A 27,913-nucleotide genomic window follows, 5' to 3' on the forward strand; every position below is an offset into this window, starting at 1 on the left:
AAAAAAAAGTTCTGTTAAAGAAATAATGATTTTACCTTTTTTTCCTTAATTTTCCACCACTTGGCAAAAGAAAAAAACTAGTTCACTTGTTTTGATCTCAGGCTGGGAACTATTGCTCCAGAATAAGTAAAGACTTATGTGAGAACTCTTACCTATACAAAGAAACTAATTTTTGTCAAGATAGACTTTGATGAACTGACATATATGCAATCAAAATTTAATTCAGCAAGTATTTTCTATAGACCTATGAACAAGGTATTATTCACTCATTTATTGGGTGCCTACTGTGTTAGGCCCTAGGGATATAGTAAGGAAAATTATCCAAGATCTCTGCCCTTATGTAGCTGGCATTCTGATCAAAGCCTCAGGGAACTGCCCAGGGACATTGCAGGGTAGCACACTTTTCATATTCATCCCCCCTCCCTTTTTTTAAACATTTATTTGAGACAGAGAGAGAAAGCACAAGCCGGTGTAGCAGCAGGCAGGAGAGAGAAGTAGGCTCTTTGCTGAGCAGAGAGCCTGATGTGAGGCTCAATCCCAGGACCCTGGGATCATGACCTGAGCCAAAGGCAGATGCTGGGGGATCCCTGGGTGGCTCAGTGGTTTGGCACCTGCCTTCAGCCCAGGGTGTGATCCTGGAGTCCTAGGATCGAGTCCCACGTCAGGCTCCCTACGTGGAGCCTGCTTCTCCCTCTGCCTGTGTCTCTGCCTCTCTCTCTCTCATGAATAAATAATAAGATATTAAAAAAAACAAAAAACAAAGGCAGATGCTTAACTGACTGAACTACCCAGGTGTCCCTCCTACTTTCATCAATACCCAAAATACTGTCTTAAAAATGTATGGAATAAATTAGACCTTATTTCCAACAGCAAAATCTCCATATAAGTGGCAAAATAAAGCTAGGAAACAAAACTAGGCAAACTAGTCTGAGGTTTGAGTTTAAACACTTTCTTAGGAAAGGTGCTGACAATACTTGCTGTACTGTCTCTCATCACATCAGTAATTGCTCAACACTCATCATCTTTTTTTTAAGTTTATTATTTATTTATTTATCTATCTATCTATTTATTTATTTATTGAGACAGAGAGAGAGAGAGAGAGAGAGAGAGGAGAAGCAGGCTCCCAGGACCCCAGGATCATGCCCTGGGCTGAAGGCAGGCACTCAACTGCTAAACCACCCAGGTGTCCCAACACCCATCTTCCTCAGTCGACTAAGTCCCATGGGCACAGAGGTCAACACTGATCTTGCTATAGCCCTGGTGAAAGTAGAGTAAGTTCTCAAAACATTCATAGAATGACTACTTAATAACTCAATGGTGCTTCTGCTGGGCAGCCAATAACTGGTGTTAACTAAGTAGCCCATAATGGAGTCTTTAATAGTATTTGATGTGTTCCACAGTTTACTCTAGGTCCAAATGGATAATGCAAATTTAGAAGGAAAACCTGGTCTGGGCAGTTTAGGACAAACCTGGACCAGCTGTCCAAAAAAAAAAAAAGATGCACCAGAGAGTCCAATGGCCCATCCTCTGTAATGCCGGACTGCTCCTGATTTTGTTTTCTCTTTGGGAGGGGTAAAAAGAGTTATTAAAGATTAAGAAGAAGGGATTATATCTGGACACAGCATGGCAAACCATTTAACTTCACATTTATCATTCCTGTTGCTAGAAATGTTTTCTCCCCTTACATCTCCCACCCCTCACTGCCCATTCCCTCCAAAATGCTAATACCTCTATGCTATTGTACAGAGCTGTCCTTGGTTCTGCTAGACTAGTGGGCCAATTCTGGCCTGCAACCTGTTTTTTTTTTTTTTCTTTTTTAAAGATTTTTATTTATTTATTCATGAGAGATACACAGAGAGAGGCAGAGAAAGAAGTAGGCTCCACACAGGGAGCCCGATGCAGGATTTGATCCAGGGATCTGGGGACCCTGGGATCACACCCTGAGCCAAAGGAAGACACTCAATTGCTGAGCACCCAGGTGTTCCTGCAACTTGTTTCTGTTTTTAATTTTTAATTTTTATTTATTTATTTATTTATTTATTTATTTATTTATTTATTTATTTATTTTTATTTACTTATGATAGTCACACAGGGAGAGAGAGAGAAGGGAGGCAGAGACATAGGCAGAGGGAGAAGCAGGCTTCATGCACCAGGAACCTGACGTGGGATTTGATTTTGGGTCTCCAGGATCACGCCCTGGGCCAAAGGCAGACGCCAAACCGCTGCGCCACCCAGGGATCCCTAATTTTTATTTATTTATGATAGTCACACAGAGAGAGACAGAGAGAGACAGAGAGAGAGAGGCAGAGACATAGGCAGAGGGAGAAGCAGGCTTCATGCACCGGGAGCCCGACGTGAGATTCGATCCCAGGTCTCCAGGATCGCGCCCTGGGCCAAAGGCAGGCGCCAAACCGCTGCGCCACCCAGGGATCCCTGCAACTTGTTTTTGTAAAGAAACTTTTATTGGAACTCAGCCACCATCACTTGTGTATATATTGCCTATGGCTGCTCTCTCACTAAAGAGTGCTGAATAGTTTCAACAGAGATCATCTGACATGTAAAGTCTAAAATATTGACTCTGGCCCTTGATGGGTCAGTTTACAAACTCCTACTTTATACCATCAACATGCTCTTTTAAACCTACAGTTCTCTTTCTTCCTTTTTTTTTTTTTTTTTAATTTTTATTTTATTTATTTATGATAGTCACACACAGAGAGAGAGAGGCAGAGACACAGGCAGAGGGAGAAGCAGGCTCCATGCACCGGAAGCCCGATGTGGGATTCGATCCCGGGTCTCCAGGATCGCGCCCTGGGCCAAAGGCAGGCGCCAAACCACTGCGCCACCCAGGGATCCCAGTTCTCTTTCTTCCTAACAAACATTCCTCCAGAGACATCTGAAAAGTGCAATTCCTAGTACTATAATATGTTACCTGGAGAAATTATTTTTTGAAGTTTTAAAGATTTATTTCTTTGAGAAAAAGAATGAGTGAGCAAGTGCGGGCTCGGGGAGAGGAGAAAGAGAATCCACAAGCACACTCTTCACTGAATGCAGAGCCAGACGCAGGGCTTGATCCCAGGACCCTGAGATCATGACCTGAGCTGAAGCTAAGAGTTGGCTACTTAACTGACTGAGCCACCCAGGCACCCCATTTTTAAAAGTTTTAATAGGTTCATAAGATATAGTCCTTTTAACTGCAAAGAATTAAAAACAACTCTCACTTTTGAAGCAAACCCTGTGAAATAGTATGATTGATATGGTAGAAAATTAAGAAAGATTTGAAAGGTGTCGAAAGACACCTCTTTAGAGAATTTTAGCCAAGGAGGGACGGAAAACCTGGGGTAGTGGCTGGCTGGAAGGGAGTGACAATTCTTACTATGCATTCATTGTGGTGATCATAACATGACGCATTGAGTGCCCAGCAAGCACCCAGAAAAAGAGCTGTCACGCTACCCCTTCCAGCAATGGGGAAATCAGAAGAGGACTTTCAAAGGTCTAATAGTAGTAAACCAACATATAGAAATATGTTCAGCCTTAGCAGTTATCAAAGAAGTAGAAGCAAACAATGAGATGCAGTTTTCATTAATTAGATTAGGAAAATAATTTTAAAAATCTGACAGTACTCACACAAAGCTAGAGTGCAAAGATCACTGTAACACATCCACTCACACTGAAGGCAGGTGATGTTTCAGGGCTCAAGGAAGCACTTCTGCCATTTCACCGCCACCTCAAATGGGCTGCACCAAGGTGCTCTCTCCCTCCTACCATAAGCCCCACCCCAACCCATCTATGGGAGAAAAATATAACCACCAAAAAAAAAAAAAAAAAATCACATTGAAAAAAAGTTTATTTAAAAAAGTTCTAGCAGCAAGAACAGTAACAAAACAAAAGGAGAGACGGACAAACAAAACAAGAAGGAGGTTGTGTCCTATGGGACTTGTCTCCATTCTTTAATCTAGTTCTTTATACCGAGCAAACATGACTCTTCGCACAGCATCTCGGTAAGTCTCGTTGGACTGTCTCTTGCTGGTTCTTCCTGGAGCCCCCACACTGGGCCCCCTCATCCGGCCTTCAGTCTGTAACACAAAGACAAACAATGAAGTGGGCTCTATGAATTCATTAGCCCATTAGCTTCGGGGCTGGCCTTTGATTATAAGCATTTCTGGACCAGTAAGGATCAGGATTTGGGGGAATTTTTTAGAATGTTTAATTAATAAACAAACCCAAGATGATTAAGGAGGGTGGTGATGCCACAACTTCAGGATAGAGGATTCCATAGCAGACTATGAAAAGTCAGTCTCCTTTTTCAAAGGTGGACCAAGCCAACACAAAATGGGCAGTGTTCCCTCTTACAACCTTTGCTCTATTCTCTACCCGAATAGTAGAGGCAAAGCCCTTTATGAGAACCAGGACTAACTTCATGCTCCTCAAATTTTAGCCATTTTAGCTCCCCTGATGATAATGCCTCTCAGAGATGCTTTTGTATCTTTTATTGTGGGCTCCCTGGTTCTTGTTACCAAACAATTCATCAGCTCAAACTGCCTGATTCCCATACTACCCCACATCTCACTCCATGTAAGAGTAAGATGAGCCCCATTCCCACTGCCAACCATAATTACAAAGAGCCCAGAATGCCTAGCTATCATCTAGTAATCAAGACTGATGGGCTCCTTCAGCTCCTGTGTCCTTCATCAGCAGTGGAGGAAGCCCAGCTAAAAGGCAAAGAGACAGCGCCGAGCCAGAGAGTGAGAGAAAGTTAAGTATATTCCAAGTTCATGCCACCCCCAAAAGATGGAAACCATTTCACCTCCTCTGCTGAAGCCAATCCAGGATGGCCATACCCGAGGCCTGCCCCCTTCCTCCAGCCAGAAGTCTGTTGGACACAGCCTCCTTTGTTGCTACTGTCGATTCCTTCTTTACCAACAGGTTTGCGATCACTGCAAAAGGAGCAGACGTACTTCTATACCATTACTTTCAAAGTGACCCATTTGTGAACCTAATAGGAACCTCTGTCTTCTTGATTTACATTTGCTTCCTCCTAAGTATATTAAACAATATTTCTGAATGCCTGCTAACAATGCAACAGGCTTTTGTCATGGGGATACAGAGATGCCCCAGATCCAACCCTGTTAATGGGGAAGGACATGAGAAGGATAGTATGTCAACGGATGCTTATAAGACAGTAAAGAGCTCAGCTATGGATGTGGCACCACGAGACATCTCCTATGGAATTACATCAGAGAAAACACAAACCCTGCAGGGGCATCACCAAAAACGACGAAATCCAACAAGATGGCACATCTGAACTGAAAAAGCAGAAGAGGAAAGGGGCCACAAAGAAGTGAAAGAATACAATTTGTCCAGGAAAGGAATAGTAGGAACTGACAAAGGCTTCTGGGTCCAGATGGAAGAGCCTTGAACATCATGCTAAATCATGACTCTGGACTTCAACCTTCAGTCAAATGTCCCCCCCACCCCACCCCACCCCACTCACCCCCGACTCCTCTAAGCCAGATATGCCTTCACAAAACAGTGAGTTTTAGGAGATTTCTGTTGACAAAGATGGTTTTGGTACCAGGGTAGAGATTACACTAGAGGCTGAAGAACAGAGATTGGGAGTAAGGATTCCTGTTTGGAGGTGAGCTAGAAAGAGGGACAAAGCTTAATTAGGGATGTGGCTAGTAATGATACAGGGGATAAAGGAAGAAGATCGAGTCAGACCAGGTGAACCATGATGTAGCGACGTCACTACTCTGAAAAATGAACACATAGCAGGTTTAGCAGGACTGGACTTGAATATAGTATGGGATATAATACTGAGTTAATTGTTTTGGATGAGGAGCTTAACAGGTCTCCAAAAGGAAATGCCCAGGAGAGATAAATGGAAATAGTGCTTTTGCACTGAGAAAACCTAACTTCCTTGGGATGGAGTTGTGGGGACCTGTTAGCTTGTTAGTGATGGTTGAGGTCTTGGGTACCTTAGACAGTCTAGGACAAGAGGGTGGAACAGGAAGAATTAAGGAGCACTAAGGGCAGAGTCCTGGAGAATATCTGGAATTGCCCAGAAAACCAAGAGAAGCAGGGGAGAAGACTAAGAAGTAAGAGAACCAGTGTGATGTGATGGGAGCCAAGAATACAGAAGGGTGTTTTTCTGCATCCAGCCAACTCACTCAGGGCTAAGGTGACCTTCTACCCCCCCCCCTTTTATAAAGAGTTTATTAATTTATTCATGAGAGACACAGAGAGAGAGAGAGAGAGAGAGAGGTAGAGACACAGGCAGAGGGAGAAGCAGGCTCCATGCAGGGAGCCTGACAAGGGACTCGATTCCAGGACTCCAGAATCATATCCTGGCAGGTGCTAAACCGTTGAGCCACCCAGGGATCCCGGCCCCGCCCCCTTTAAAAGATTTTATTTAGGGCAGCCCCGGTGGCGCAGCGGTTTAGCGCCACCTGCAGCCTGGGGTGTGATCCTGGAGACCCGGGATCAAGTCCCGCGTGTGTCTCTATGAATAAATGAATTTAAAAAAATCTTAAAAAAAAAAAGATTTTATTTATTCATGAGAGACACACAGAGAGAGGCAGAAACATAGGCAGAGGGAGAAGCAGGTTCCCTGCAAGGAGACTGATGCAGGACTTGATCCCAGGGCCCCGGGATCATGACTTGAACCAAAGGCAGACCACTGACCACCCAGGTGCCCCTGTCCTTCTTCCTCTTAACTGACTCACTTTTTGGTTTAGCCCAGTATATTTCAAATTGCAAGAATGACCTAATGGGATGTTAAATTGATTAAGTGGTCCTTCCTTAGCATTTTTCTTTTTTCTTTTTCTTTTTTTTAAAGATTTATTTATTCATGAGAGACACACACACAGAAAGAGAGAGAGAGAGAGAGAGAGAGAGAGAGAGAGGAGGGGGGGCAGGCAGAGAAGCAGGCTCCATGCAGGGAGCCCGACATGGGACTCGATCCTGGGACCCCAGGACCATGCCCCTGGCCAAAGGCAGGCACCAAACCACTGAGCCATCCAGGGATCCCCCTTAGCACTTCTTAAGAATACAAACAGGGGTGCCTGGCTCAGTCGGGTGAGTGGCTCTTGTTTGGCTCAAGTCAGGATCTCAGGGTCATGGGACTGAGCCTTATATCAGGCTCCACGTTCAGTAGGGAGTCTGCTTGAGATTCTCTCTCTTCCTCTGCCCCTCCCCCTGGTTCCTGTGCATCCATGTGCTCTCTCTCAAAATAAATAAATACATCTTAAAAAAATTGCTCATCCTTAAGAAAAAAAAAAAAAAGAATGCAAACAGAAAAGGCTACAATAAAAATACCAGAGTTTATTGCACACAGTAAGGAAATATTTTTATTTTTTTAAAAAGATTTAATTTATTTATTCATGAGAGGCAGAGACACAGGCAGAGGGAGAAGCAGGCTCCCCTCAGGGAGCCTGATGTGGGACCTGATCCTGGAACTCTGGGATCACGCCCTGAGCCAAAGGCAGACACCCAACCGCCTGAGCCACCCATGCATCCCAGGAAGTATTTTTCATAAAGATTTCTTTTTCAGGTACTGTGGGCAGTGAGCAAATAAGCTGGAATGCCAGAGCCCCAGACTCCATCAACCCTCCTCTAGGCCTTTCTCTATCAGTGATCTTCCCCATTCCCATGGGTACACATAATCTACCCTGGCTACTAGCTGCTCTTTTGCTTATCAACATATAGACCTGTTCAAGTCTCATCAGGACAACACCCTGCTTAAAATAATTTCAAAACCCCCCTCTCTGCCCTAAGACAAAGCCTTATTAGCATGGTATTCAAGGAGTATGAACTTCTTGGGCAGCCCGGGTGGCTCAGTGGTTTAGCACCGCCTTCAGCCCAGGGCCCGATCCTGGAGACCTGGGATCAAGTCCCACATCAGGCTCCCTGCATGGAGCCTGCTTCTCCCTCTGCCTCTCTCTCTCTCTCTCTGTCTCTCATGAATAAAAAAATAAAATCTTAAAAAAAAAGGGGGGGGTATGAACTTCTTGAACTGGCCTCCATCAAGTTACTTATAACTTCTCAAATGCATCATGATTTCTCTCTTATCAATAGTGTATGCAGTTTCATCAAATTGAAATGCCCTCCCCTTCTCGACTGGAATTCTATGTCTGCCCTATGAGACACTGCATCACCTAAACCTTCCTTATTCAGTATTCAGACAGTCACGGATAATATATGTCTTTTACCTATATAATGGGTTATCAACAAATTCTATATAACCCTGCTAGGTTCAAGAGTCTGATCTCGATTAGAAATAAACACAGGAATCTAGAGATCATTTATGTCTCTCAGCAGCCCACCATTCATTCAGTGCCTATGTATGAGGATGGAGGTTCCCTGGAGAAAAAGCCCAAGAGAGTGACATTCTTATCAGGTATAGGAGGTACAGCATTACTTATTAGGAGAGAAAGAGTTCCCAATCATGGCCACTCCAGTTGTGGCTTTGAGAAACTAAGCAGCCAGCCAAACTTCCATGCAAACACACATATTCCCTGAGTAATGCTAGGTGGTCAGAGGTTGGAACAAACCTCATGCTCAAGGAATTCAGACAGAACCTGCTTCTGCTGACTTCAGCATCCCCAAGACAGAAAAAAGCAGCACAGCTGGAGAAGGAGACCGTTTCATCATTAGGCCCTAAGGCCTAGGCTGAATGAAAAGTTTCTGACTTACCTATCAGTTTCCCTGGAGTATTTAATCCGTTTCCTTTCTGGAGAGTCAAAAGATTGGAGCTTTTCTCTGCGATCATTTCCTCTTTCTTTAAACCTTCCCTGTTGGTAAGCAGAATAACAAATATGAAATTTCCATTTAAGGGGGTTGGGTAGTGGGGAAGCTTCGCTTTATTCCTTTTATTCCTTCTAATGTGAAGGGAGTTCAACTGTTAACTCCTGAATCTCTTGCTCCTTCACATTATTTTTCTTGAGAAAGCAGTGGCTTCTCTGATAAATTTGAAAAGATGAGGTGGTGTGCTTGACTCAATAGTTGTGTTTACCTCTTCTAAGGAGGTGCTGTCCGTAGGTCTCCACAGGATTCGTGACCATCACAGAAGACCTGGCTCGGACACCAAAGCCTGTGGCTGTATAGGCTGAGTCTGCCTAATTACATGATCTAGGCAGCAAGTCCATTCGGCTCTACACTAAACTACTTCCTCCCACTTAACCTCTCATAGTAAAAAATGTTATTTCATTTTTTTTATATATATACATATATTTTTAATTTTTATTTATTTATGATAGAGAGAGAGGCAGAGACACAGGCAGAGGGAGAAGCAGGCTCCATGCACTGGGAGCCTGACGTGGGATTCGATCCCGGGTCTCCAGGATCGCGCCCTGGGCCAAAGGCAGGCACCAAACCGCTGCGCCACCCAGGGATCCCTTATTTCATTTTTTAAAAAAGATTTTATTTATTTATTAATGAGAGACAGAAAAGAGAGAGAGAGAGAGAGAGAGAGAGAGGCAGAGACACAGGCAGAGGGAGAAGTAGGCTCCATGCAGGGAGCCTCACGTGGGACTCAATCCCAGGTCTCCAGGATCAGGCCCTGGGCTGAAGGCAGTGCTAAAATGCTGAGCCACCCGGGCTGCCCAAAGATGTTATTTCAGTAGACCTATCTAATACTCCTTCACTGATTTTAAAAGCTAGGCAGGAAAGAGAAATGTTATTTATTTGACCTATCTGGAGACCTTAAACTACCACCACCTTTAAAATACATGTATCAATTTTATTAAGGTATAATTTATACACAATGAAGTGCACCCATTTTAATGGTAGTCTGATGAGTTTTGATACATGTATACACCATTTTTAAGGGCCTCTTCATTCTCTGTCTTCAGCACAGCCTATAAATTTCATACCAGAAAGTAAAAAGGGTTGGGGATCAAGGGAATAGCAGGTCATCAAAACTTACCTCCTGTTCTCTCCTTTCCAGATAGGCTAGCTCCTGCTCAGACTGTTTTATCTTCCGATGGATTTCCAGATTTTGCTGAGAAGAGAGAAAGTTCTATGAGTACAGGTCTAGAAAAAATGGTCCTAGAAAATGCCTTTAAGCCTTTCCCAATAGCTGCTGTAGGATTGTGGCTCCTTGGACTGACCAACTCTCCTGAGTGATCACTGTACCGTGCAAACAACAATTGCTAACTAGATTGGCTTTAGAATCACCAATGGGAATCCAACTTGTAATGCTGGCTTGTCACACAGATTAGTTATGTGGTGTGGCACAAGAGAGATCTTCATTCTACTTTTTTTCCAAATGTAGAAAACAGGGGCGCCTGGGTGGCTCAGTCAATTAAGTGTCTGATTTTTTTTTAAATAAATTTTTATTTATTTATGATAGTCACACAGAGAGAGAGAGAGAGAGAGAGAGAGAGAGGCAGAGACACAGGCAGAGGGAGAAGCAGGCTCCATGCACTGGGAGCCCGACATGGGATTCGATCCCGGGTCTTCAGGATCGCACCCTGGGCCAAAGGCAGGTGCCAAACTGCTGCGCCACCCAGGGATCCCTGATTTTTTTTTTTTAAGAATTTATTTATTTATTTGAGAGAGAGAGTGTGAGTGAGAACATGAGCAGTGGGGGAAGGGCAGAGGGAGAGGGAGAAGCAGACTTCCCCACTGAGCAGGGAGCCCAATGCAGGGTTCAATTTCAGGGCCCTGGGATCATGACCTGAGGTGAAGGCAAACACTTAACTGACTTAGCCACCCAGGCACCCCAAGCGTCTGATTCTTGATTTCAGCTCAGGTATTCTCAGGGTTGTGAGATGAAGCCCTGAGTCGGGCTCTGTGCTCAGTGGGGAGTCTGCTTGAGATTCTCTCTCCCTTTCCCCAGCCTGTCCCCACCAACCCCACGCTCTGTCTCTCAAATAAATAAATAAATCTTTAAAATGTAGAAAACACAAAATTGTTTTATAGGTCTTTATCTAAAGTAAAAATTATGAGAGGGGAATCTGAGCACATCAGTGAAGAAAACTTTATTTTTTTAAGATTTTATTTTTATTTAGAGAGACAGAAAGCAAGAGAGAGAGCAAGCATACACACAGAGGGAGAGCGAGAGGGAGAAGCAGACTCCCCATTGAGGAGACAGCCCAATGTTTGGGGCTCTATCCCAGGACCCTGAGATCATGACCTGAGCCAAAGGCAGATGCTTAACCGACTGAGTCACACAGGCATCCCTAGTGAAGAAAACTTAATGCCTACATGCTTTTCCTACCACTACCACCATCACTACCACCCCCCCGCCCCCATCCTCAGACACTATTCACTCTTTCAAGCCCCCAGAGAAATATGAAAAGGAGAAAGTCCTAAAAGAATAAAAACCTTAAAAAAAGGCGGGAGGTGGGGGTGGTGCCTGGGTGGCTCAGTGGTTAAGCATCTGCCTTTGGCTCAGGTAGTGATCCCAGGGTCCTGGGATCAAGTCTCACATCGGGCTCTCCAAGGGGAGCCCGCTTCTCCCTCTGTCTATGTCTCTGTCTTTCTCTCTGTGTCTCTCATGAATAAATAAATAGTGGTTTAGCGCCGCCTTCAGCCCAGGGTGTGATCCTGGAGACCCGGGATCAAGTCCCACATCAGGCTCCCTGCATGGAGCCTGCTTCTCCCTCTGCCTGTGTCTCTGCCTCTCTCTTTCTGTGTCTCTCATGAATAAATAAATAAAATCTTAAAAAAAAAGAAAAAAGAGAGAGAGAGAGAGAGAGAACAAAAAGGATGCTCTGAGAGTCCTGTATTCCTCAAGGGTCCAAACTTCTCAAGCAATGGCTCTATTACACAATACCCTCAGGCATATATAAGAAACTTAAGATGTCCAGAACAGCTTTTGGATGAATGGGATTCTCTGTATTGGATCACTGTGAGGAAAGGAAAAAATACTATAGTACACTTTCCACTATTCTGGGGTCAGTTCATTTTGTGGATTCACCAGACTTCGCTCCTCTTTCCTGACATTAACCATCAGACAGTTGAAATCTATTACTATTTTTTTTTAACTTTATATATCCTTTTATATTTTTTTAATTTAATTTTTTTAAAAAGTAAGCTCTATACCCAATGTAGGGCTGGGGCTTGAACTCACGACCCCAAGATCAAGAGTCACACACTCTACCGACTGGGCCAGCCAGGAGCCCCCAAAGAGCTGAAATTTCAATGTGTCAGTCTCGTGACTCAGAATTCCAGATCAAAGGGACTTGAGAGGCGATCTGTTGTAGGATTGTCAGGAACTTCTTAGACCCCTAGGAACTTTGCAAAGCCTCCACAGAGGCAGCTGGGAGAAGAAGTACACCTATTACCAAAAGCAGAGCTTCTCAGCTTTTAGCTATATAAGACTTTGGATTTTACATTGAAAGAAAGTTTAAATCCAATCTCCTCACCGGCTCTAGCAACATCTGCTAGAGAAGGAGTGTGAAATAAATCACCCTATACTGAGAACATGAGTCTATCTAGGGGGCTTTATTTGTCCAGAATTTGGCTGCTTGGTCAGTACATCTAAATGGGAAGACTGCAGGGGAGGATGAGTGTATGTCAGTTTACCACCCCAACAATAGATGTTGTGCCATGGCTCACAGCAGTGACTCCCCATGTGAAGAGATGGCACATGACCCACCTTCAGGGAAAACTACACAGTATCAGAACCAGCCAGAACAAGAGGAAGCCACCAAATACCACAGAAGAGAAGAGGCTTATCTGAGATCCAATCGTTAGGTTAATGGAAGAGCTATGGGGGATCTCTGGGTGGCTCAGCAGTTTAGCACCTGCCTTTGGCCCAGGGCGTGATCCTGGAGTTCCAGGATCGAGTCCCACATCGGGCTCCCTGGATGGGGCCTGCTTCTCCCTCTGCCTGTCTCTCTGCCTCTCTCTCTCTCTGTGTCTCTCATGAATAAATAAATAAAATATAAAAAAAAATAATGGAAGAGCTATGATGAGAAATTCAGCAAATAAGTCTCCTACTTGATGATCCCCTCTCCTCTTGTCTCCAGCACAGCCTCTGTATCTAGTGCCCCAGCCCCCGCCATGACGCTTGCCTTGGGTCTACACACTGTAGTTTTTGAATGTGGGCACAGCCTTAATGCAGAGCAACTCATGACAAAAGATGGAGGAACAATTCATTTTGGTGGCTCAACGGTTTAGTGCCGCCTTCGGCCCAAGGCGTGATCCTGGAGACCCGGAATCAAGTCCCATATTGGGCTCCCTGCATGGAGCCTGCTTCTCCCTCTGCCTGTGTCTCTACCATCCATTCTCTCTCTGTGTCTCTCATGAATAAACAAAATCTTAAAAAATAAATAAATTAAAGGTCAAGGCCCCTTCCCCATACCTTGTGCAGGTCTGAGAGCTGCTGGTGTTTGATCAGAACTTCTTTGTTGGGAAACTGCCTTCTGCAGAGCAGACAAGCCAGTTTATTCCAGTCAGTGAGTTTATCTTCTTCGTTTTCCTTCTTGGTCAGCTCCTCCCGCTGTGGGGGCTGTGTTGTGCGGGGCTGTGGAGGAGGGGTCTGCTCTTCCTCTTCCTCCTCCTCATAGTCACTGTCCCCTCCATATTCACCCAAGAGGCCGATGAGCGGATTTACCACCTTAGGCTGGAAGGAGAAGGTCAGAGATTAACCAACCTCAACCTATACTGAGAGGCCTGTTTTCTGGATATTCCAATATGGGTATTTCATTTCTTCTCTTTTAGTTTGAATAATGAACTGGGCTCAAAATAGGCCCACTGACCATACTGCTCATTTCTCACATGGAAGCGACATGGTTCAAGCTTGGCTTTTCTCATTAATTGCTGAGATAAATCAGAAAGATTCCCTTAAAGTGACTCTAGCAAAAGAATAGTGGAGAGGAAGAAGGGAAATGGGAACTGAAACAGAGACAGGGAGAATTAAGTTACAAGTTTTAAGAGGAAGAGAGAGCAGCAACCCCCCAAGTGACCGTAACCCATCGAGAACAGGAAAAATAAACTTTATTAAGACTACAGTAACCTCTATAGTAAAAGAGATTTAGCAGGTGGATTAAAAGCAAATGAAGAATAAGCTCTCAGGTAGACATTCAGCTCCTGAGTGAGGCAAAGGCATGGTTAAGCCTAATGCTACAGTGAATTGAGCTAGTAACACGGCACAGGCAGAGTATTTCTCAATAGTTTATAGGAACCGTGAAATAATGATGCATGGCCCTTGGCCTGTGATCAACTGAAATAAAAAATAAAACATGGTCACTATTACTATATATTTATATTTAATCAGAATCACCTGTGATTGGAGGAGACCATCACTTTAATACACCTAAAAAATGGGTACCAATTTTAGCATTTTTCACTTTGGCCAAGCAGGCAAACTATAAACACAACCATGCACACATTCCATATCTGAGCTTCTTATGCAGCAACAAAAGGCAGGAAAAATCAGGGCCAGGAAAATGAGTTTAGAAGAGAAAGATTAATAAGACCAAGATTATAACTTAAAAAGGGCTAGGCATTCCCTTGTCGATGGGAATGGTGGAAGATACAATGAAAGAAAACAGAAAGTAGCCTTGATTCTCCAGTTATATTCCTATTAGCAGATAGGAACGTTTATCTCATGCTCATACTCAAGAAAAGTCCTTGTTTGTGAGATAGAACAAAAGGACCCACACCAAAGTGAAGCATCAGCCTTTGAACTTCCCTTCCCATTCAGAATCAGAACCAGAACCAGACCCAGGTCCAGGCCTTGGCTTAGCCTTACTGGTGGAGGACTCTCTTCCTTCTTCACAGTGGGTGGCAGGGGCTTCTTAAAGACATCCTCTGGGGGCGCTGTCCCCTCACTGGCATTTTCCTGAAACTGATTAAGCCCATAATTCTTATATGATACTCATAAAAGCTAGGTTAAGAACTCTGTTGAAATTAATTTGATTTTCCAAACCTCCTAATTTATGAAATATCCAAAATGTTATGATTTCAAAATAAAAATCCTTTGAAAACATAACACTCAGTATATACTGAATGATCACTGTATGTCAGGCACCAGATGAGATATTTATATGCATTACTGTCCTCAGCCTTTAACTACAACCCTCCCAGATACACATTACTATCCTCATTTTACAAATGACTGGGAATACAGTCAGAAATAAGTGACAAAAGCAGAATCCACATATTAAGCCAACAAAACTCTAAAGTCTAAGTTCTCAGAAATACAAACATATTTTTTCTCTCTCTCTCTGAATCTCTAGATAAACAACCAGCAATATTAGAAGGGGAAAAACAGACAAGTTACAAACTGAGACCGAAGCAAATTCATCCATTTCCATTAATGCATAAATTGGTGCCAGGGAAAATCAATATATAATTCTTTGAAAACTAATTTGGCTTTTTGTCAGGAGACAGCAAAATATTCAAAATCTTCCATTTTGAAAGTTTATCCTAAGGAAGTAATTTAGAAGGAGAAATAAAATGCTAAATGATGCATATTATAACAGAATAAGACCAGAAAGAAAAGAAAAACAATGCAAGAATGATGAAGAAAATAAGGGTACAGTTTTGTGTTTTTACCATACAAGCATTAAAATAATAAAGAGCATTATAGAGCCATGGAAAAGCTATTTATGATCAAATATAAACTGAGCAGAGAATACAGAATGGTAACCCCTGCTACAATTACACCTACAGACATGTGTATAGAGTCAGGCACTGAAGAGGGAGCGCAGGAAAGTGAAACTGTGTGGAGCCCACGTGTTCGGTTTGAGCTGAGTCACTTTGTTCTACCATCCACAGGTTTTGCATTTGTGAAAAATTTACTACCAGCTGTAAGAGGCAATGGGATTGCCTGTTTTTATTTTTTTGTAACTTGACATCTCAACCCTAGATCTATGACTCCTTTATTTGAATCTGTAATTATCTAGTAAAGAGCAGATTCACAAGTCTTACCCTTGTCACTCCTCGGTCTTTTTTCTCCTTGCCATCTCTTTTAGATGCTTCCTTCTTGCTACTTGACTTTCCTTGACTAGAGGACTTCTTTTCCTTGATCTCTTCTTCTTCAGGTGATCCAGGGTCCTGGGGCACATAGACTTCTTGCTGCAATATAGTTAGAAACTGTTAAGTCTACAGGATGTCTCACTTTCCCAGTTAATTTGAGGCCTAAGAAACAAGTTTCCTACTAGGAGAAACAACAGCTCTCTCCCTCGCAAGCCTAACAAGAGACCAAATCAAACAATTTAGAAACCCACTCCAGAGGCCAGGACACATCCAGACTACTCACTGTTCATTTTTCCAAAAGCAGCACTGTTCTTAACTATAATGCCACGAAGCACTGATTTTCCATATAGGCAATAGTTAACAGAAAAGTCATCATCTTTATTTTTAAAATTTTATTATTATGTTTTTTAAAAAAAATTTATTTACTTATTTATTCATGAGAGACACAGAAAGACAGAGACATAGGCAGAGGGAGAAGTAGGCTCCTCGCAGGGAGCCTGATGTGGGACTTGATCCCTGGACCAGGATCACACCCTGAGCCAAAGGCAGACGCTCAACTGCTGAGCCACCCAGGCGTCCCAAGGTCATCATCTTTAAATCCTGAATGAACACAACTCAATATAAGATGCAGACTTTAAAAAAACACCAGACTAGACATGAGATACAGATAATATAACAGAACAGCTGCCAGGAATGGAAAAGTATTTAGAGTTCCATAAGATTTAAACTTTTCCACTTTTTATATAATGAGCAATCAGAAAATCCAGGGAATAAAATCTTCAAAGTAACAAATTATAGGTATTTTTCTCAGAAGAATCATTGACAAGGTCAACAAACCAAAAACTCACCTGGGTGTTGGGGTCATAATAAGTTCCTGCCAAAGGGTCATAATAGTAGCCAGTAGCAGAATCATATATGTAGCAGTCAGATGATGCTAGTGGGAATAAAACCAAAGCCAATATTAGTCCCTGTCCGGTAAAGTCCTGGCTGGGGACTCACTGAGAACAACCCACCAATGGGACTGGCCAGCCCAAACAGCTGCAGAACCTGTAGATGGTGCTCTCTCTGAATGAGCACCCCCAGTCAACAGTATCTCTTGCTAACATGGTGATCACAAAGATTTCAATTAATGAGTAGTCAGGCGAAAAAGAGCAATAGAAATAAAACAAGTGACTTACACTGTTGTCCTTGTCGATTTGTATCTGAAGACCAGTCTGAATTTCTGCCTCCTCCTCTCCTATCTCGGAAATATTTTTTACCCTATCACAGAAAGGCTAGTTAAAATTATGGAACTTCTGATAGCTCTTAACTTTAATAGTCTCCTACTGGAGGGAATTCAAGATCACTCTTTCAGGCACTTACTTGACAGAGCACTTCCCAACAGCTGAAGCCTACCTGATAGTAGTGCATGTGGTCAGAATGGTCCCCAGAATCATTTCTGCAATAAATAATACAATACATCTTGAGTCTGCTACAAAAAGCCACTTGAGGATTGCCTAACCATACAGATTTGCCAAGAAACTTTCTTTCTCCCATTTTACAGGGAAAGAAACTGACCCAGAGCAAGTAGTCCTGGAAGTAAGTACAGAGAGTCCTACAAAGCCGCTACTGAAGCAAAACAGCAAACAAGTTGAAGGTGCTAGAGCAAGATCTGCCCCATCCCTGCAAGCCTGCCTCTCTGATGCGGCCATTTCCTAGTTACCACTCTTGGGTCAAGATAAGTATAAGAGTAAAGAGAAATTAGATTTCCCAGGGCCAAGGAGGTATGAACAGGGTCAGGGGAGTAGGGAGTGAGGACAGTATTTTCTTAGGATTCCAAGAGGCAGAATGTATTGAGATTTTTCTGCACATCCAAGACTATATCATCATTTGGGACCCAAAGACACCAGGGAGTGAAGAGGGAAGGGACTAAAGTACCCAGTACTGCTATTTAAGGAAACAAACAAAAACAATAAAAAAAGACAACTAGAGTCAAAATAAGGCAAATTTCAGAAAAAGAAAACACGCACGGGTATCTGAAGAAACCCACACTGGAAGGTATCATGTCTTACTATCTTCACCTTTTAGGAGTTGACTCCCAAAAACCTGAGTAGGGAATCATAAAGAAGCCCCACTCCTCTGCCTTACCTTCGTTTCCCAGTGGCCAAGTTTACAGCTACCATCTTGCCATCAATACTAAATGGTGGATCAAGATTCTGTAAGATCTTCACTACACGAAGAGCTTCCTGGGAAACCAAAGACATGGTTCAGCATAAAGAGAGAAAAGGCCATGTCCTGTTTTTTTTTTTTTTTTTTTTTAAAGATTTTATGTATTTATTCATGAGAGAGACAGAGAGGCAGAGACCTAGGCAGAGGGAGAAGCAGACTCTCCGCAGGGAGCCTGATACAGGACTCCATCCCAGGATCCTGGGATCATGACCTGAGCCAAAGGCAGATACTCAAACACTGAGCCACCCAGGCACCCAAGGCCACGTCCTTTGAAAGAGAACTGAACATGGATTTTCCTTCTCAAAAGAAAAACTTACTGAACATTATATTCTGGTTTTAACTGTAATAGTAAGAGCACACTGGCAAAAAAAAGGTAACTCTTGATGAAGGGTTGATCAGAATAGTAGTCATAGTAGTCATCAGTTTCTGGTATTGATATCAGAAACTCAAATCCTCTTCTTTTAGGCTGTAACTGTCATCGCATCAGATCCAGTTTACAAAGTCCCTTGTGATTTCTGAGCATGAAATCTAAAAAATACCAATGAGGGGCGCCTGAGTAGCTCAGCCAGTTGAGCATCTGACTTCAGCTCAGCTTATAATCTTGGGGTTCTGGGATCAAGCCCCTCGTCAAATTCCCTGCTCAGCAGGAAGTCTGCTCCTCCTCTACCTCTGCCCCTCCTCTGGCTCCTGCTCTCTCACTCTCACTCTCTCAAATAAACCAGTAAAATCTTAAAAAAGAAGAAGAAGGAGAAGGAGAAGGAGAAGAAGGAGAAGGAGAAGGAGAAGAAGGAGAAGGAGAAGGAGAAGGAGAAGAGGAGAAAGGAAAGCGCAGGAGAAGATAAGAAGCGATAAGAAGAGAAGCGACAGAATAAGAATCGAAGCACCTCTCCTCTCCTTATCCTCTCCCAATTCCCCTGCCTAATCTCCTAAAGAAGCATCGCTCCCCTCCTCATCCAGCCGAAGAAAGAAAGAAAGAAAGAAAGAAAGAAAGAAAGAAATACCAATGATTTCCTTACTAACTTCATGTTACTTCAATAGAAAGGGGCGCCACAACTAAAAATTCAAGCCACAAGTATCTCTTAAACAACTTTTTAAGGAAGAAGAGGAAATGTCCTGTTACCATCAAATATAAAACCATCTATGGTTGAGCAAAACAAATGTAAGAAACTAGAAAATTTACTAAATCTTGGAAGGTTCATTCAGTACACAGATTCTTCACAAGTAAGTAAGTTCTCATGTTATTTTGACTGGACATTGCAAATGCCACAAGATAAAACCAAATTGGGAAAACAGAGTTCTAACTTTCAAGGGCAGTCCCTTCCTCTGAATGAGCATTAAACCCAAAGGGAAAAAAACAAAAGGGTTTTTGATACCAGGTAGCACATGAGAATTCCAATGATAAGGAAGTCCTTCAAACCTTCTTGAGATTTTTACAGCCAGCCGTCCTTGGCCATTCCAAGAGAGAGGAAACTTACTGCATGGGAGTCGAGGTCAATAAAGCCATAAGTATGGCCCATGGGGCCAGTTCTGTTCTTGATGATACGGACATTGGCAGTAGTAAGGCGGACGTAGGGCTCCAGCACTTCCACTATGACCTCAGGAGGAGTGGAACGGTAGATGCGCTTTAGCATGATGGCTGCACAAACCATACATAAATGGGAGGAACAAGGAAAGAGACAAAAGATTCATTTTCAAAGCCCTCGGAGCTTGACTTTTTTTTATTGCAGATGTTATTCTGCTCTAGCAAGACTGATTCTATAAAATAATGTTGGGTGACATAATTAAAACATTTCTTCACCAATACTCAGAAATCTAAAATGATGCCTTGATGTATTTGAATAGCAACTTGCTATTTCGGAGGATGTAAATTCCTTTGACTTGTATAGCAAGGCGAGTAGAAAGCAACAGCCTCTATAAGCAGGCTGAGCAGTTTTATTAGGGTGGAAAATACCTGGTCCCTAGCTGCAAAACAGGCCATCTATATTTCAACTGCAGTGGTCAGTTTGGTTCGTGCCTTGACAAACCACTTACTTTTGCTCTCCCCATCCTGGCGTGTCTCCCCAGACCATGACTCCTTCTCTCGGTCTCTTCGGAAGGGGAGTCCTTCCCTTCGAGGAGGCAGATACCTTTCTCCTTCTCTCTTTTGATGTCCCAAGCGTGGTTCTTGTCCTTCTTCCCGCTTCTTGGGTTCAGGTTCCTTATCAGCTGACCTCGGGGACTGGTTGGGTTGTTTTTCTGATGGTGCTGGTATGGATGTTTTCTGAGGCTGAGGATAGGTTATTAATTCTTGCTTGGCCTCTGTCACTAGAGGAACAGAAACAGAAAGAGAATCTCCAGCAGGTTTCATTCAAAAGATACTACTGCTGTGATTCCTCCTTACCTGCTACCAAATACTCATACCAGAATGCTTTTAATAGTCTCAGAAATAACTACAAAAAAGTCCTCCAACAGATTTTAAGCCAGGCCAATGAGATAACACATGAAATAGTTCAAAGAAACCACTCAAGTATTTAAAATATTTCATCTTATGAGTTTTCTATGACTTCCCAAACATATAGATGTAAGAAATCCTTCATGAGATGCTAGGCTTATTAAAACCAATGATAAGAACATATTTGGGGACAAAATTACCCAAGTATATGATCTTTGCTGTAAGTTTGGTAGAAACATACATCCCAAATGTACATGTCTAGGAGTGTTGCTTCTTCCAGTGTTGTGGTACTAAGATAGCTGTCTCATATTTTGTAAGGCCATGGGTCCCCTCTTCTCTGGGGAAGCTAACAGGCCTACCTGCATATAGCTCATTCATATGTAAATAATTGTAATGAGCAAATGTCTTTCAAAAAATAAATGACTCATTTCAAATCTGTTTCCACAGCAGGACAATTTGTCCAATTAATTAGGAACATATTTTTGCAATTAATTCATTCTTGGAGGGTTCACAAGAAGCCCTGTAGCTCAAAAAAAGACTTTCTATAGGAGCAATGTAGAGATTACTTAACAGCAGCAATAGGTAATTAGTGAACATTTGTTTTACCTATTTTCAGGTTAAAGCTTTTCAGCCCTCTTAGTGGTATAGTGGTATGGTGCTCAAGGATTTTTATAAACCAGCCATTCATTTGTTAGAATACATTGAGAAAGAAGTCTTTCTTTTCTTTTTTTTTTTTTTTTTTTTTTAAGATTTTATTTATTTACGAGAGAGAGAGAGGGGGGGGGGGAGGCACAGACACAGGCAGAGGGAGAAGCAGGCTCCATGCAGGGAGCCCGATGTGGAACTCGATCCCGGGTCTCCAGGATTACACCCTGGGCCGAAGGCGGCGCTAAACCGCTGAGCCACCCAGGCTGCCCAAGAAGTCTTTCTTCAGGGAAAAAAAACCCATAATGTTCCCTAATCTGAAGTAATACAAGCTAAAAATCTAAGTTATTTACTTACCTTCTCACAGGTTGGTTTGGTCTCTATAGCATCTAGAGCCTTCCTTAAAGATTTTCAGAACACCTGCTTCCCAGTCCTCACTAGAGAGTAGAGTCTCCACTACAGTCCAAACCGCAGCTAAGAAACTCTTCATAGACATACTAAATCCTAAACTTGGAACAAACAAGTCCTTCAGAAGGCTACCTAGATCCCTACACTGAACTGTATTTTATAGTTATGCCCTAACTCTCCTGAGGGGTAATATCAGAAACAGGCATATAACAATCATTGCTATAGGACTGTTGTTATAGATGCCTTTGACAGAATCTTCAAAGTTGCCTACACCTAAAGGGTCTCTGGAGAATTTACTTAAAATTAAGTGACTAAGAAACTTAGGTAAAACTTAGTAGGTTTTTTCTTTATAAAAACAACATATTCCCTCAATCCTGATTATTTTTCTCTTGTTCATATTTTTACTGTTATGTTTTTAAAGATTTACTTATTTATTTATTTATTCATTCAGAGAGAGAGAGAGAGAGACTGAGAGGCAGAGACACAGGCAGAGGGAGAAGCAGGCTCCATGCAGGGAGCCCAACGTGGGACTCGATCCCTGGTCTCCAGGATCACACCCCGGGCTGCAGGCAGTGCCAAACTGCTGCGCCACTGGGGCTGCCCTTTTTACTGTTATTTTAACAAATATTTTTCTGTTGAAGATCCTGAAATATTTATATAGAGTGTAAGTAAGAAAATAATTCCAATAATAGATGATTCCCAGTAACTCCGAAGCAGTAGAAGATAAGGGTCACATGGACTAATGCCACGGAGACTCTTTCTCAACTTAACATCCTTAAATATATTCTAAACTTTTTTTTTTTAATATTTTTAATTTATTTATGACAGTCACACAGAGAGAGAGAGAGAGAGAGAGGCAGAGACATAGGCAGAGGGAGAAGCAGGCTCCATGCACCAGGAGCCCGACGTGGGATTCGATCTCGGGTCTCCAGGATCGCGCCCTGGGCCAAAGGCAGGCGCTAAACCGCTGCGCCACCCAGGGATCCCCATCCTTAAATATATTCTAAATAACAGTACTATTGACCTCTGGTCAGCTGCCCACATAGTTCCCTCAGTGTGAGGATCCAGCAACCCATCTCCTTCCCCTGGTGGAGCTCTGAGATTCAGTATCAGTCACTAAGAGGTCATATGAATTTAGAGATCACATTGTACATTTAAGAACTTTACAGTTTAACTTGTATTTAGGAGTGACCACTCTTAAAAACCAAAGAGAGCATCAAATTTGTTTTGGTCAGCACATAAAAACTACCAACATCACCTCTACCACCACTTACCTTCCCTTGGGCACTTGCAGAGTGAACATGAAGATCGGTGTCCAGCTACGCTGGCCTTACACTGCATGGGAAAGGGAGAGACTTCAATTTGACCAAAAACATTTTTAAAAATCTTATGTATATGCAACACAATAGCACCTGCCAAACATGAAGGAAATAAGCCATATCCCAGATCACTGTAAAGCCTAACAAATCTGACGTCCTGCCACTCATCGGAGCTGGCAGACAGAATGTGGTGAACTACTCTTTGAGAGTAGCCTTCTAACAGGGTACCTGCACATGGGAGCAGCCCCAAATGCCTTTCTCCAAGACAAGGATATCTACAGGAAATAAACTGAACTAAGAAAACTGGACTGTTAAACGGTTTATAGGGTACTACTGCTCCACAGCCATTGCTACTCACAGTCTGCATCCAACATTTGGTTCTGCACTGCTTATGACAGCCCTATTCAGGCTGGGTTGGCACTGACAATTCAATATTAACTCCCCTTTCTCAAACATTTATTTCAAAAAGGGACAGGAAAGAGGAGGAAGATATATAAGTAGTGCCTTTGGCAGCTCTTCTGAGGACCTCAAAAGGAAAAGGAACATTCATTAGCCCAAACAAGAGAAGAGATATTGCTATGTGAATGTAGTTCTTGTTTGAACCTATGAATAAAAAGGCAAGCATATTGCCCAACTCTAAAGATGCTGAACTTTTGCCAATGAGTTTCTAAGTAGTATGAGAGCTGACTGGCAGGAAACCAAAGAACAGGAACTGTGAAGAAAAGGCTGCTATTTGATTAGGGCTTTGTAGGGTGAATAAGGAGGGTATGCCAGACACAGGAGAACAATAACCACCGTAGAGGCTAATGAGTAAACAATACACATCAGGTACCAGGCCTGTTCCACAAACTGTTGCTTAAGTGATTCAGACAACTAGTATCTTCTCATTTTGTAGAAGATGAAACTGAGGCCTAGAGACCATAACTCAAGTAAGATCATTACAGTTGATTATTCCTTGTTCCCTTCTCTGTGAGTGGATCATACACACAGACCTGCCTGTTGTCAAGTGACTGTGAGGTCTCCCTGCAGGGTGAGTGCACTTCCGTCTCTAGTGTCAGCTTTGGTCACGTGTCTTGCTTTCACCAACAGAGAGTGTGAGTGAACATGACTTGTAGCGGCCTGGTAGAATATCTAAGAGCCATTGCTTGGAAGAACAAGCCTCTTATTGTCTCCCTTATTCAGGGGGGATAGCAGTGCCACACTGGGACTACTCGTTCTAGCTGGGTCTCTGAATGAGAGGCCATGGAGCAGAACTGAAGCAATGACTCAAACATGTAACATGTACTTCCAAACATGTAACTTAAATAAAGAATATGTCTGTCAATTTAAGTCACTGGGATTTGGAGGCTGCTTGTTACTACAGAAGAGTTTTAAGTGGTGGAGTCAGCATCCTAACCTTGGTTTAAGTACCATAATGTTCACCTATTTCAAATGTTGAAATTTTTTTAAAGATGTATTTATTTGAGGGGGGAAGGGCAGATCGGGGGGGGGGGGGGAGAGAAACTCAAGCAGAGTTCCACACTGAGCATGGAGCCTGAGGTGAGGCTTGATCTCATAACCCTGAGATCAACACCTGAGCCGAAATCAAGAGTCGGATGTTTAACCAACTAATAAGCCACCCAGGTGCCCCTAATGATTTCCAGTATATGTAGGAGTGCAATCAACACCATAATCTTTTTTTTTTTTAAGATTTTATTTATTTATTCACAAGAGACACACACACACACACACACACACACACACACACACAGAAAGAAGCAGAGACACAGGCAGAGGGAGAAGCAGGCTTCATGCAGGGAGCCCGACGTGGGACTCGACCCAGGGTCTCCAGGATCACGCCCTGGGCTGAAGGTGGTGCTAAACCTCGGAGCCCCCAGGCTGCCCCTCAACACCATAATCGAACTTTAGAACATTTTCATCAGCCCAAAAGAAACCTGATGGAGTCATTTCCCATTCCTACCATCAGCCCTATGGAATAGTGCAATAGAAGGTATTTTGTGTCTGGCATAATGTTTTCAAAGTTTATCCCTGTCTTAGCATGTTGCAGTACTCTTTCCTATCTATCTATCTATCTATCTATCTATCTATCTATCTATCTATCTATCTAATCTATCTATCATCTATCTATCTATCTATCTAATCTATGTATCTATCTACTTTAATGTGAGAGAGTATGAGCAGCAGGGGCAGAGGGAGAGAGGGAATCTCAAGCAAACTCTGCGCTGAGCACAGAGCTCGATGCAGGGCTCAATCTCATGAGACTTCAAGATCATGACCTGAGCCAAGAGTTGGAGACCTAACTGCACCTTTTTAAAATTTTATTTATTTATTCATGAGAGACACACACAGAGAGAGGCAGAGACACAGGCAGAGGGAGAAGCAGGCTCCATGCAGGGAGTCCGACATGGGACTTGATCCCAGGCCTCCAGGATCAGGCCCTGGGCTGAAGGCAGCACTAAACCGCTGAGCCAACCAGGCTGCCCCACTTCATTCCTTTTAATTGCCAAACAGCATTCCACTGTATGGCTGTACCACATGTTGTCTATCTATTCATCAGTTGATGGATATTTTGCTGTTTCTACTTCTAAGCCATTACAAATAATACTGCTACATATATTTTTTAAGGTGGTGCATTCCACATCAGGCCAAAGGTCACATATGCAGGGCTGGTACCGCAATCCTTTCCAAAAAAGGGCAGAAATTACTACAAGTATCCCTGAGTCAGCTAAGCAAGTGGCTTGTCATCTTAGAGGACAATATAATCAAGCCATTCTGCTTTTTTTTTTTTACTTTTTATTTTTTATGAAGATTTTATTTATTCATGAGACACAGAAAGAGAGAGGCAGAGACATAGGCAGAGGGAGAAGCAGGCTCCATGCAGGGAGCCCAAGGTGGGACTCGATCTTGGAACTTCAGGATCACTCCCAGAGCCAAAGGCAGATGCTCAACCGCTGAGCCACCAAGGCATTCCCATTCTGTTCTTTTAGACAACAGCTTTGGCAATAGCCATATAATTTTGACATCAGATATCAACATTTGCTTTCTGCCAGTTAACAGAAAACAGACAGTTTGGGGCGCCTGGGTGACAGTCAATAGTGTTTAACTCTTGGTTTCAGTTCAGGTCATGATCTGAGATGTCCTTCTACCTCTGCCCCTCCCCCTGGTCACGTGCTCACTCTCGTTCTCGAAAGCAAATAATCTTTTAAAAAAATCGTATTCCAAATTGTTCCTTTAATGCTAGCTCCCTCCATCCTGATTATAAAATAAACAATACATGTGCATTATAGCTGATAGGGAAACTATAAGAGAGGGGCAAAATTACCCATAATCACAAAACATAGAGGCAATCACTATTAAAATGTTAAATGTTATCAAAATCCTAATGGTCTTTTTGTAGAAAGGCAAAGCTGATCCTCAAACTTATATGGAATTGCAAAAGACATTCAATAGCCAAAACAACTTTTAAAAAGAACAAATTTGAAAGACATACTAATTTCAAAGCCTTTTTTTTTTTAAAGATTTTATTTATTCATGAGAGATAGAGAGAGAGAGAGAGGCAGAGATACAGGCAGAGGGAGAAGCAGGCTCCGTGCAGGAAGCCTGATGTGGGACTTAATCCCTGGACCTGGGGATCACATCCCAAGTCAAAGGCAGATGCTCAACTGCTGAGCCACCCAGGTGTCCCGAACTAATTTCTAAACTTAATACAAAGCTACAATAATCAAACAGCATGCACTGACATAAGGATAAAAATATAGATCAATAGGGATGCCTGGGTGGCTCAGCAGTTGAGTGTCTGCCTTTGGCTCAGGGCGTGATCCCGGGTCTGGGGATGGAGTCCTACATCTGGCTTCCTGTGAGAAGCCTGCTTCTCCCTCTACGTCTCTGCGCACACCCCCACCCCCGTGTGTGTGTGTGTGTGTGTGTGTGTGTGTGTGTAATGAATAAATAAAATCTTAAAAAAAACTGAAAGTCTATAGAAATAAACCTACAGACCTCTGGTCAACTGCTTTCCAACAACGGTACAAGACCATTCAATGGGAAAAGAATAGTTACTTCAACAAATGGTCCTTGGACAAGTGGATACCCACCTGCCAAAGAATGAAGCTGTGCCCTTACCTCTCAGCACAAGCAAAAATTAATTCAAAACAGATCAAATGTCTAAATATAAAAGCCCAAACTTAAAACTCTAAGAAGAAAACACAGGGGTAAGGGGCGGCGCGGGTGGCTCAGCAGTTTAGCGCCACCTTCAGTCCAGGGCTTGACCCTGGAGACCCGGGATCGAGTCCCGCGTCAGGCTCCCTGCATGGGGCTTGCTTCTCCCTCTGCCTGTGTCTCTGCCTCTCTGTGCGTGTCTCTCATTAATAAATAAATAAAATCTTTTTTTTTAAAGATTTTATTTATTTATTCATGATAGTCGCACAGAGAGAGAGAGAGAGAGGCAGAGACACAGGCAGCGGGAGAAGCAAGCTCCATATAGGGAGCCCGACGTGGGATTCGATCCCGGGTCTCCAGGATCACGCCCTGGGCCAAAGACAGGCGCTAAACCGCTGAGCCACCCAGGGAATCCCTAAATAAATAAAATCTTAAAAAAAAAAAAAAAAAAGAACACACAGGGGTAAATCTTCATCACCTTGGATTTGGTAATGGTTTCCTGACACCAAAAGACCAGCATCAAAAGAAAAAGATAGTTGAACTGGACTTTATTAAAATTAATTTTTGTGCAAAAAAACTCAGAAAGTAAAAGACAACCTACAGAATGGGAGAAAATAATTGCAAATCACCTATCTGATAAAGGCTCAGAATGTATAAAGAACTTAACAAACAACCCAAATAAAAATGGGCAAAGGACTTGAATAAACATTTCTCCAGAAAGATATAAAAGTGGAAATAAGCACATAAAAAGATGATTAAAAAAAAAAAAAAGATGCTCAACATCATTTATCACTTAGGGAGATGCAAATTAAAATCA

The 27,913-nt window shown here is 42.7% G+C and overlaps 1 protein-coding gene across 5 annotated transcripts in view; it reads right to left on the reverse strand.

Annotated features, from left to right (window-relative positions):
- Nucleotides 1–3,826: 3,826 nt before the first annotated feature.
- RBM6 (RNA binding motif protein 6) overlaps nt 3,827–27,913 on the reverse strand; it is a 124,390-nt gene continuing 100,303 nt past the window's right edge. For 4 of the 5 annotated variants that reach the window (XM_038566393.1, XM_038566396.1, XM_038566395.1 and 1 more), the window contains 14 exons: nt 22,897–22,957; nt 20,170–20,442; nt 19,614–19,774; nt 18,058–18,155; nt 17,326–17,368; nt 17,109–17,190; nt 16,779–16,864; nt 15,883–16,029; nt 14,702–14,797; nt 13,310–13,570; nt 9,923–9,997; nt 8,692–8,789; nt 4,805–4,934; nt 3,827–4,073 (listed from right to left, as the gene is read on the reverse strand). In XM_038566393.1, coding sequence (XP_038422321.1) covers nt 3,948–4,073; nt 4,805–4,934; nt 8,692–8,789; nt 9,923–9,997; nt 13,310–13,570; nt 14,702–14,797; nt 15,883–16,029; nt 16,779–16,864; nt 17,109–17,190; nt 17,326–17,368; nt 18,058–18,155; nt 19,614–19,774; nt 20,170–20,442; nt 22,897–22,957 — 1,737 coding nt within the window. In that variant the 3' untranslated portion in view covers nt 3,827–3,947. The remainder of the gene's footprint in view (nt 4,074–4,804; nt 4,935–8,691; nt 8,790–9,922; nt 9,998–13,309; nt 13,571–14,701; nt 14,798–15,882; nt 16,030–16,778; nt 16,865–17,108; nt 17,191–17,325; nt 17,369–18,057; nt 18,156–19,613; nt 19,775–20,169; nt 20,443–22,896; nt 22,958–27,913) is intronic. The other variant, XM_038566394.1, reaches the window with a different exon arrangement.

This window comes from Canis lupus, chromosome 20 (genome assembly GCF_011100685.1).
Source record: "Canis lupus familiaris isolate Mischka breed German Shepherd chromosome 20, alternate assembly UU_Cfam_GSD_1.0, whole genome shotgun sequence".
NCBI lineage: Eukaryota > Metazoa > Chordata > Mammalia > Carnivora > Canidae > Canis > Canis lupus.